General features: G+C 46.2%; 1 protein-coding gene across 1 annotated transcript in view; it reads right to left on the minus strand.

Moving 5' to 3' along the window:
• Positions 1-10,355: 10,355 nt before the first annotated feature.
• uhmk1 (U2AF homology motif (UHM) kinase 1) overlaps positions 10,356-12,227 on the minus strand; it is a gene marked incomplete at both ends in the record, with an annotated part of 10,637 nt that continues 8,765 nt past the window's right edge. The window contains one exon of the mRNA XM_080536530.1: positions 10,356-10,502. Within this exon, the coding sequence (XP_080392656.1) occupies positions 10,356-10,502 (147 nt within the window). The remainder of the gene's footprint in view (positions 10,503-12,227) is intronic.

Genomic DNA, 12,227 nt, shown 5'->3' on the forward strand with positions numbered 1-12,227 from the left:
CTCTCTCTCTCCCTCACTCACTCACTCCCTCCCTATCTCTCACTCACTCCCTCCCTCTCTCTCTCTCTCTCACTCCCTCTCTCTCACTCCCTCTCTCTCTCACTCCCTCCCTCTCTCTCTCAATCCCTCCCTCTCTCTCACACTCTCTCACTCACTCTCCCTCCCCCCTCTTTCTCCCCCCCCTCCCTCCCTCTCTCTCTCTCACACACTCCCTCTCTCTCTCTCCCTCTCTCTCTCTCTCCCTCTCCCTCTCTCTCTTCCTCTCTCTCTCCCCCCCTCCCTCTTCCTCTCTCTCTCTTCCTCTCTCCCTCTCTCCCTCCCTCCCCCCCTCTCTCCCTCCCTCCCCCCCTCTCTCTCTCTCTCCCTCCCCCCCTCTCTCTCTCTCTCCCTCTCTCTCTCTCTCCCTCCCCCCCTCTCTCTCTCTCTCCCTCTCTCTCTCTCTTCCTCTCTCCCTCTCTCTCTCTCTCTCTTCCTCTCTCCCTCTCTCTCCCTCTCTCTCTCTCCCTCCCCCCCTCTCCCTCTCTCTGGCATACACCACCAGTCTCATGTTTAATGGAAGCGCTGAGGACTGTGGAGAGTTAATCAGCAGAAGTCCTTCATCAGAGTGACTGAACGCATGTTCACTGAGAGCTTTGAAGGCTGCGAGGTCTCCATCGTCAGTGGTCTTGACGCAGTTCCCTGTCTTTGACAAACAAGACATAATAAGACAGACAGGCATCTGAGGTGATAAGGACTTCCAGACAGACGCACACACACACACGCACACACACACACAGTGGCTGTCTGTCTGTGTGTGTGTGTGTGTATGTGTGCACTCTCTCTGTGAGAATGACCTAAACCAAAATATGGTTCCTGCCCTGTTCCTGTCTCTCTCTCTCTCTCTCTCTCTCTCTCTCTCTCTCTCTCCCTCTCCCTCTCCCTCTCCCTCTCCCTCTCCCTCTCCCTCTCTCTCACTCCCTCTCTAGCGGACAGAACCGAACGGAGGAAAAGAGTTGTGCATAAGGGAGCCGTGACGATGGAGACGGGTCTGCTACAGTACACAGGTAGTACAGGCCAGTGACCTTGCTGAGCGCTTAGACAGACAGACTGCTGTGTGGAGCCCCTCTCTCTCAGGGCTGTGTGTCTCCTGTCTGTCTGTCCGTCTGTCTGTCTGCAGGCCTGTAATCTACTCCCAGAGCTCCGCAGGGTGCCAGACTAACTCAGCCGAGGTGCTCTGACCTCCAAAAGACGCTGCCGAAGCATTAGTCACTACCAGCAGGGCGCCGAGTGGTTTTCCTTTTTTAATTATTTCTTTATCAGGCTTATCGATCAGAGGAACAGGGAGGGTGTGGGGCGGTAGGGGAGTGTGTGTGTGTGTCTCTATTTCACTTAATGAATTATGTAGGCCTACACTTGTTTCTCCTTTCCTTCAGATGTGAAGGTGCTGAATCCCTGTGGGTCCTTCACAACATCTCTCTCTCCTTCCCTCTGTTTCTCGCTCTCTCACTCTGTCTCTCTCTTACTCTCTCCCTCCCTCCCTCGTCTTTCTCTCTGAGGGAACATGCCTGAGACAGTGACTACATCTGTTTCACAACGCTGCGTGCGTGCGTGTGCGTGTGCGAAGAGCGAGAGACTGGGAGTAAACGGGCTGGCCTGTGTATGATTACTACCATCTCCTCCTTACCTAACCCGTCCGTCCATCCGTTGTCAAGGGGCCCCGCTACAGACATGCCGAGCCCAGACAAGGGCATCTTTATTGGGGCAGGCTGTAAAGTCAAGAGCCCGTAAACAGCCTGGATGGTGCTACCATTCACGGTGACAGGAAGCAGGACAATATGGTGAGGGTCTGTGGGGAGGCTGTGAAACGTAGGGGGTCTGTAGGGGGGTGTCTGTCCTTGGTCTGTACTTCTCCTTCACGTCCCCCAGCAACACTAGCATCGTCTATGAATGACACCGCAGGGTATTTCTCCAGCAGATTTAGCCACATTCCTTTCTGACAACACTTCAATATTTCCCTGATCATGAAGAAACTTGTAATGGGGCAGGGTTGAGGCAAATTATTTAGTAACATACTAACTATTGTAACATACAGTACACGTATACATTTTTAACATACCCAGACACTATATATTATTTAGTTCAGTGTATTGAGAAGTCGTGGTTACCTCACCTCCCTCCACTGTCTAGTCGTTTCCAGAACTTTCTAGACCCTCATAGCTTTCATCTAATTACTCTGTTATAACTTAAATCCCTTCACCCGAGATATATATATATATATATATATATATATATATATAGAGAGAGAGAGAGAGAGAGAGAGAGAGAGAGAGAGAGGTAGAGAAAGAGAGAGAGAGAGGTAGAGAAAGAGAGAGAGAGAGGTAGAGAAAGAGAGAGAGAGAGGTAGAGAAAGAGTGACAGGGAGAGAGACAAAAGCAATTGATTGCTTGGTAAAAACCCAGGAAACCGATCAATTCCAGACTGGCAGAAATCAATAATCTTGTAAGGTTATTCATTTATTTTGTGTGGATGTGTTGGTGTGAAGCCCGTTTGTGCTCAAGCGAAACAACAGTGGTGTCTGATAAATACTGAGAAACAACACACCACAGAAACTGATTCATTGATTCATTGGGATGAATAAACCACCTTGTGACTGTGTGGAGTGACTGTGCTGACGCCTAGTGGTACCAATACGCTATTGCAGTATTTCAGGATGTTCAATGTTATTGTAGACATTACGGCTGAAATAAAACGCACGTACACAGGTCACAGTTCAGTATAGCGTTCTTTATTGTGAGAAATACAAACACCAACATGAATATCATCATCAACATCACTCCCGTTCAGTCAGAAGGTTATGAAAGATCGCTGCACAGACTCTCAACGCTTCTATTATGATTCATACTCATCATACAACAGTTCTCATGGTTACATTATGTGCCTTTTGATATCATACTTTTTTTCTCGAATTAATTCATTCATTTGAGTGGAGGGAGTCTCGGAAAGGAGAAATGTGCGTTTTACATTCATGTCTGTTTTCAGTTCGCTTCGACTTATTCTATGTAGATCCATCAGATTTTCAAGTGTCGCAGAACCCCAGTTTAGAGGTCTGCATGGGCCTGAAATCTCGTCCCAAGCCCATGGCATTCAGGCCCGACCCGACCCTACCCTACCCTACCCTACCCGACGAGCTAAGCATTTATCCCAGCCCAAGCCCTACGCGGGCCGCGTCCTAACGATTCCCACCGTAGTTGGGTCAGACCACGCAAGCGGCCGGGCGCGGCTCTCATTGCCCTGTGGGCCCTGGAACGCGCGCCTATTCTTAGTGTCAGTGATTGTGTTTGTGTTTGAGAAAAAAACGGAAAAAAAACACCCGTAGATATTCAAGAAGTTGGCGTGGTCTGACCCAACTACGGTGGGAATAGTTAGGACGCACCCGGGCCCGAAGCCTATCGATTTTTCTATTTTTGGGATCGATTTTTACGGCGGGAACGCTACATGTGTCTGCGTCAAAGAGCCCGGCCCGGCTTGGCCCGAACCCTATCTACGCTAAATAAAATCGTCCCGAGCCGGCCCTGATCTGTTCATGGCGCCGGGGCAGCGTCGGGTTGCAGACCTCTACCCCCGGTTACCCTCATTGTCATAGAAACACGGCCGTACCAACGTACCGATTCACATTGCCGCACGACATTCTCTGTGGGCTGCTTCTCAACCCGGCTGACTTCCGTCAAACTTGAAGGTAAGACTTTGAAAAGAAAAGATCACAATTGAAAAACGAAGGAAGAAGGCAACAGCGGGAATCATTCGGTCTTTGACGGATGATATATCTTTCTTTCTTTCGGAAGATAACACTATTGTTTAGTTTTTTTGTGCTGTAAAATGCACCTAAAAGACGCGGAGAACTCGCGTCCAAAACACTGACGGTTACCCTCTTCTTTCAACGTCTTTGTTCGTCTCTAGCTCCTAGTCTCGACTGTGTAGCAGTCCCGATTGTCTACGTTGTTTCATCAGTGCTGTAGAAATTTGCATTCGGCTCCTCCGAAAAACTTCTTTAGGGTCACAAGTGCTTATAAAGAAGAAGAAGAAGAAAACCAGGGGGGTATTCCATCAACGTCGCTAAAGGAAAATCCAGGCTTGTTTTTTTTTTTATATACAAGTCTCGTGAAATGTATCTGAAATAAGCCTGGATTTTCCTTTAGCGACGTTGATGGAATACCCCCCTGGTTTTCTCGCTAGCATGACTGTGGATTGTCTTACTTCCTACTTGCAGTAGCGCCAGCGGTCCGAGAGCTGTACAGACAGTATCTCATCTCATCTCATCTCATCAGACATCTCATCTCAGGACGTCTATTGTGTTATCGAGTCGAAGGAATGGATTGTCTATGTGACCAACGTCAAGTCTGTCATATGGATTGTCTATGTGACCAAAGTCAAGTCTGTCATTAACGGTGACTAGGGGACATTCATATTGATGTGAGCTTCTCAATAGTCTCACACACTGCCTCTACCCACACTCAGACAGCCCGCACACACACAGGGCCTCAACTCAAACAAAAGGAGTGCTTTTAAGTAGAATAAAGCATCCAACAATCACACACACACACACACAAGGCCACTGCTATCTTGGATGGAGCTTCGCCTTAAAGCACAACTCTGACCTCTTGTCATTTCCACGGAAGGTACGGAAGTCTTAAGCAGCCTCTGGAACGGAAACAAGACACTTTGAATAAACCTGAATGTAACAAAAGGCCAAAGGAAGGATGCAGGTCTCTCTTTCCACTCAGAGAGAGAGAGAAACTACATAAAACGCCCTCAATCTGCAACGTCACTCCCTATCCTCATAAGCCTCCACCATCACCTCTCTTCTCCTCTCCTCTCCATTAAAGCACTATGTACGAGGGTCGTCTTGTCCACCTAGCAGAAACCACAGCTTCTCAGGGAGGACGAGCATATGAAAGGCTTCTAGATTAGATAGATGGATACTTTATTGATCCCCGAGGGGGAAATTCAGGAAGCATATGAATTCTACATATTGAAACTGGGGTGAATTCTGGAAGCATATTCATGCTACATATTAAAACGGGTGAATTCAGGAATTCCAAGGAGGCAAGGGAGACCATCATCAAAGATCCAGATCAAACCTAAGCCCCTAGATACAGCGGGTGCAAGCTAGACTGCTGGTTGGATAGGATTAGCTGGGGTTTTGTCCCTCGACTGCTTACGCCGTTCGTGTTAGATTAGATTCACCCTTTTTATCATTGCACAGTAGTAGGGTCAGCCATAGTCAGTGCCCCTGGAGCAATTAGGGGGTTAAGTGCCTTAGTCAAGGGCACGACGGCGGTGGTAGGCACCTTTAGATACGATGCCAGCAACCCTCCAGTCACCAGCTCGCGTGCAGCTCCCTCCTGAGGCGGAGATCGAACCAGCGACCTTCCGATTGCTAGCTGGTCTCTCTAACCTCTAGGCTACCTGCCTCCCCTAACGAAACTGAAGCAAACGTTACGCAATGTTGTAATCGACGCGGCTAAGACGAGCCACAGAGAGTGCTTCGGTGTCTGACGGTAAAGGTGTAGCAATCATTTTCCGTATTATCCTACTAGCTGATATCCATAACCTTTTTCATCATCGTCAGAAACATGCCTAGCAGGGACAGGCTTAGGGCTAGTGGCTTTGTTGCCAGGCAACGATGACATCTCTCCAGTAGAACAGCGACAGGAGCAGTGGGACAGCCAGCTGGGCTAGCAGGGTTAGCACTGTAGCTACTTGTAGGGCCACCACAGGACCCCCGGAAGACAAAACGTGACACAGTCTGATCATTTGGTCCGCATGTCGGCAAACCAATCAAAATGTTCAGACTTTTCTTTTGAAACACGGAAACAACGTTTCAACGTCGTTGAGAATCACAACACACACTCGCTAGTCGAGCCGAAACACTGCAACACAACGGATTGGGTGAGTAATCCCCACTGCTACCTAGTTAAATATAACACTACTATAACACTATAACACATTGTTAGCTAGGGATGCTCCGATCTGGATTTTTGGGGCCGATACCGATCACCGATTTTTTTCCTCAAGATCAACCGATACCGATACCGATACCGATTTTAAAAAAAATACATAACTGTAGGCCTACTGACTGGATAGCCTACATATTTTTTGCTTTTTAGACAAAAGTTTTGATCCATTAGGCACCAAGCAAACGCAGACCCATTTTTATGGCATAGTAAAGGTCTGGCCTATCACCCAGTTAAGCCCAAGTCAGTCGATATGGCTGTATAAAAGACATCATAAACGTGGCCTTCATGGTTTACATACTGTTACGTCCTCCTATGTTTTCTGTTCAGTTATCTGTCTTCCCCAGGGAAAAAAAAAAAAAAAAGATCGGTTTTTGCGATCGGCCATTTTTGCCGATCACCGATCGAGTCATTTGGAGTGAAATCGGCCGATTTAAATCGGTGGCCGATAAATCGGAGCATCCCTATTGTTAGCAGGCAGGCTCACAGATCAAGCTGTGTTAGTTGACTAGCGATGTGTCATTGGTTTTCAACAACGAGGAAATGTATTCACATTAAGAAAAGTCCCTCCCTCTCTCTCTCCCTCTCTCACTATAGTTTCCAGTTTGACCGGTTCTCCCTGATCAGCGACAGGTGCGTAGTCTCATGATGGTGGAAACAGGCTCTGCCACATATCGTGCATGCCAATAGACAGTGTTCAATTATGTTTAATGTGGTCAAGTAGAACGTCTATAGTGGTTGGAAAACCCCTTTCTGTGTCAATAGGGGTTTGTGAGAGACTTAGAGGACAGACAGACAGACAGACAGAGAGAGAGACAGACAGACAGAGATAGAGACAGAGAGAGACAGACAGACAGAGAGACAGAATGCGTGTACAACTGGACTGATATGAGAGAAAGTCTTGCTGGGATTCATTCATTGTGATATCTTTAGGCTTATAAATAAAGATAACTAATAAAGATATCACAAATGAAACCGTCACACTCTCCAACTCTCACCATCACCTGCAATCTGATCAAGTTTGACCCAAAGTGTAAACAAAACCAAAACAAATATAAGATCCCTGAAAGAAAGCGTTGCAGGAAAAAGACTGCATCTATCACCGTAGTAACAGAGAGTGTGAATCCATAGCTACTGTCATGTTTGTCCCTCACAAATAGAGAAGCTGCAGTACCAGGTGTGGACACTAGTCTCTCTGGCTGATACATACCCCCCGAATAAACCTGACAAAGTCTGAGAGGAATACGTTGATATCACATCGTATTGACACTCGTGTGGAATCAAGACTACATGTACCAGTAATATCACATCAGGGGGAGGCTGGTGGAGGTAGAAATCTGAGGACAGGCTCATTGTCAGGAATGGAATGGGGGAAAATCAAACACATTCCTAGTATCATTCCACGCATTTACAACGAGCCCCGTACCTCAGATGGTTAACCTCCACCAGCCTTATCCTGAAACCTACGCTGTCTTAACCTGATACACAATACTGTTCACCAAAAACGGAAGACAACAGGAAGACTAAATAGCGGGGCGGTGAAGTGCCGATCCGCACAAAAACAGGAGAAAACTCAGGAGAATAATATAAATCGCTGCAAGAACGTCACACAGCCCCCTATTCTCTCTGGTTTACCTGTCCGTTCTGAACCCTCACATACGATACGTCCCGTTCACACGGGACTACGGCCCAATCCCAATTCATCCTTACGGCTACGTTTTCACCCCTACGGCTCCGTTTTGCGAGTGGCACTCCGAAACGAGCCATAGGGGTAGGAAAGGGAAATGGGATTGGGCCTTAAAGTACTAAAAGCACCACTCTGAAACTAAGGACATCAGGTGCTTAATTGAGTGATACTTCCTTGATAATATTGCGCCAACCCCTGACTACACACCGTCTAGCGCCGAGTCCTAGAGGGGATCGTTTCACATTTTAGGCAGGAGGGTTGTGGAGAGGTGGACTCGAGGTGTTCAAGGTCAAAACTACGAACGGAGTTCCTCGACGCGGTGAATCGACAAACGATGACGTGCTTGAAAACAGAAGCTCTTTCTAAAAAGATCTCTCTTATTCTTCCTTGTTTTTCCCTAGCCTCTACTCCTCCTTCAGTGCACTTGGATCTGGGTGGGACTGGATGGGTGTAAACAAGGCCTGGTGGAGGGAGGATGGGTTAGGAGTGGTTCAGAGACCTCTGGAGAGCTACGGTAGGTGGGAGGGGCCTCCAGCAGGGGGCGTTGTAACACCCTCAGTAGTGGAAAACATCTGAAATAGCAAAGCTCTCGCTTATTGATTTGAAAATCTCCCTTAGTCTTAAGTGGAGTGGCAGTGGAAAACCGAAACAGGACCCGTTCCAATACTTTGAAGACTGCTATCCTTCCTTCCCTCCCTCGAAGGACTCGCTGATATGACTGCATTCAATTGTGCTCTACCACAGCTTTGTATTCTAGGGTCAGTAAACTCTCTCGTGCCTTTACGCTATGATAGTGAATAGGTCACATGGTAACATTAGATGCTCAATGGAGGCTTTTGAAATTGCAAATGCCAGCCAGACACAAACAACCACTTGTTTTGCTACTCAGTTCATGTTGTTAGTTTGTGTCCAGCTGCTATGTAAGCTACGTTAAGAAACAGATGACTAAATCCCTTTCATTGCATATCGAAGCTGCTTAAAAACATCTTCTTTTCACGTCAACTAGATCTTTCAGGAGTAAACACACAGGGTCAACTTGACAAAAGGAGTTACGCTATAAATCGCTTCCCAAATATGATAGAAAATACTGTTCATGTACCACAGATGGATGAAAGTGCCATAGTCAAGTGAGTGGGGTCTGTTTCGGAAGGTCCCGGAACAGAGTATGGTACTAAACAAAGGCCACTGGCGTTCTAGAATGGTACCTTTGGAATTCAAGTGTCAAAAGTTGGAGAAAAACGTCTCGTAGAAAAATATGCCATAGTATGGTAACTTTGAGGACGAAGACGAAAAATTGCGACTTTTACATTTCTGAACAAGACCCCTCCGGCTCCATCAACTCAAGTCTTAACATCACGACTGAACATTTGTTTTCAATAATGTAAACAGGACATACCCATTCAATACAAGGGAAAGATTAGAGGATCATTCAATCAAAACCAGTAGCCCAGGATTACAGTACGAGACTATAACAAAATATGATCAAAGTCATGTGAAGTTGGGGTTTTGTTTTCGTCAAATAAAATGTACATATTGTTTTACTCATTATACAAATCTAAACATGCAGTCTCGCAGTGCAATTATCCTGAACACCCATCCCTGGTTTTGATTCAATAAAACTCTTCATACTGCATTTGTGCTATAACATAGTTTAACATTAGCATGAGGAGTAACACAGGGCTCGGCTCTCAGCCCCATCATGAAGCCAGATTCAACTCAGTCCTCCTTCCGTCACCTGTTCTACAATTATTCCGCTGTCAAGCAGAGCTTCTCTACACGTGTTGTGCCACTGTCATTGGAATCACAGGAGGATACAATAGAAAGCTCTGCGATAAGGACATGATCATGTGCTCATAGACGATTCACAGTTTACGATATGGGGGAAGTATTACAGCCCGGGAATTCGGTTGGACAAGCTCGACTAGTCTAACTAGCTCATCTTCCGAGACGATCCGCCCCTTTGGTTAGTGTACGACTCATCTCAACCTAGTAAACAACGCTGTTTTCATCAGAAAGGCCTTTTCGGGCCAAATCAACTCTATACTGCCCAGTTGTAATACTATCCGATTCAGTGCCCATGTCCAGCAATGTGCGTTGTCTCACCGAAGGACATGGAAGATTATGGAACTACTCATTTGTGTACTATCATTCCAGACGACAAACAATAAAAGCTGCCCGAAACCTGAAGTAAACTCTGCCCATCGTGCAGCAGAAAACAAAGTGTTGATTTGATATGCACGTTATATAACAGTGAGTTCATACTCGCTACTGGGTGGGCACTCAATAACTCCCTTAGATAGTAGGCGAATGCCCTGAAAAGTCTGGTTGGAGAAGGCCATTCGCCGGATTTGCTAAAGCGACTGTTTGTGCCTGTACCAAACTACGTTCCTCTAACGAAACAACGAAATGAACATCACTTTAGAAGCTAATAATATTATGTCTAAATGACTTCAGTGGCAGTGCATCTGTAAATACTTTGACAGAATATCACCGGGCTACGGATAATAACATGTGAGAGAAAGCATATAAGGCGTGTGTGTTTGATGGCTAGTAGATTAGGATGGTGAAGCTGTAAGCGTGTGGAGTTTTTCCGGTATTACTGGACCGAAGGCCCTGTGCTCTTCAGGTGACTCTGTGTGTATGTGTGTGCGTGTGTGTGAGTGTGTGTGCTGACTTCACTGAACGGTCTGGTAGAGGTAGCCTCTCTTGTAAGCGCTCAGGGGGTAGAAGGTCGCCACCACGAACTTCCCGTCGAACGTCCTCCCCGTCAGCAGCCTCTGGGCCTCTTTGGAGTCGCCGGCGTTGGCGTACTCAACAAACACCTGGAGACACGCACACGCATGCACACGCACACGAGAGAATATCAGAGAGAGAGAGACGGTACATTTTTTTTACCATTTAGCAGACACTTTTATCCAAAGCGACTTACAGATTATTGAATGTCTCTGTAATCTGTAATTGTAAATCGCTTTGGTTTAAAAGCGTCTGCTAAATGGCAAATTCGAGATTACTGGGACAGTCTCCCTGGAGTCACTTAGGGCTAGAGTGCCTTACTCAAGTGCACACTAGTGGTGGTGTTCCCAGGTCGGACTAGAACACTAGTGGTGGTGTTCCCAGGTCGGACTAGAACACTAGTGGTGGTGTTCCCAGGTCGGACTAGAACACTAGTGGTGGTGTTCCCAGGTGGGACTGGAACACTAGTGGTGTTGTTCCAAGGTGGGATTTGACCTACATCACCTCACTATCTCCTAGGCCACCGCTACCCCCCCCATGCACACGAGAGAATAACAGAAAGAGAGAGACAGACAAAGAGAGAGAGGGGGGGGGGACCTTAGAGAATTAGAGAAGCCTGTGGGCTTTCCAGTCTTTCACCAACAGGAGGAGTCTGTCTGTTTCTCTTTCTGAGGGGAGGTGAATACTAGGGATGCACCGGAATGAAAATTCTTGGCCGAGGCCGAAGCCGAATTTAAGGAAACACTTGGCCGAATACCGAATACCGAATACCGATGTGTATCGGCAGTTTTTAATTTTTATCATTGCATAAACTAAATACATTTTGCTTTTTATTCATGCTTCTCAAAGAAAGAAATTGAGATTGAAAAAAAATAACTTTTATTGAACATTCCAGCAGACATCAGTCTATACCAACAAAGCACAATAAATAAAATAAATCAGTCAAATTAAATGTTTTTGTTTTCCCTGAATAGCTGCTGAAAGAAAATCTTTGTAGGCCTACAACAAAAAAGTGCATTGGGATAAAAGTGCTTTGAGCCTACTTTTTACTAGGCTACTTCTTTTCGTAAAAGACCATATTTAACATTAGTTATATTATATATAACCATTTGCTTCAACACTGACGAAATTGTGACGTCAGCCTATGTGCTACAGTACAGGCTGCAATGTGGAACGGAAGGGTGCGTTCGTAAATTCGCTTTGGAAATCTGATCAGCACTCATGGAAGGCCTCTTGTCCAATCAAATTACTTGGTCCCTTTATGACGTCGAACCCAGTGTGCGCTCCGGCGCTCTCGGGGAGAATTTACGAACGCAGCCAAAATGAGAAAGCGCGTGTCCGCTTTTATTCCGAAGTCAATTGTAGCCTATGCTATAGCACATAAGGGAAGAGGTCGGTAATAACGATTGTGGGTAAACACACACATATATATCAGGGTTTCCGTTAGAAAAATTTGCCATCGGACATCGTGTCCGGGAAGAATTCGATTTACCGGACAAACGTGATATATTCCGGTCATCATATTAAAATATAATATTTTTTTTTTTTTCAAAATCATATTTTTTTTTCTCCAAATCTAATATAGCTGTTTGTCGCGGTGATTACTGTTGTGTAGCGGCCTATATATGCCATTTAATGTCTATTTCTCATCCGATACGATTAGATGCGAGCTATATAATATATAATAATATAACATGATTTGACCCATGCGCGCTATGCCATGCGTCAAATCCAGCGCTGAACGGGTCCAGCGCTGAACGGGCGCCTCACTGGGAACTGAACAGACAGCATCGATCAATGAACGGACTCCACAT

Source organism: Nansenia antarctica (genome assembly GCF_963989245.1).
Source record: "Nansenia antarctica genome assembly, chromosome: 7".
NCBI classification, from domain to species: Eukaryota; Metazoa; Chordata; class Actinopteri; order Argentiniformes; family Microstomatidae; genus Nansenia; species Nansenia antarctica.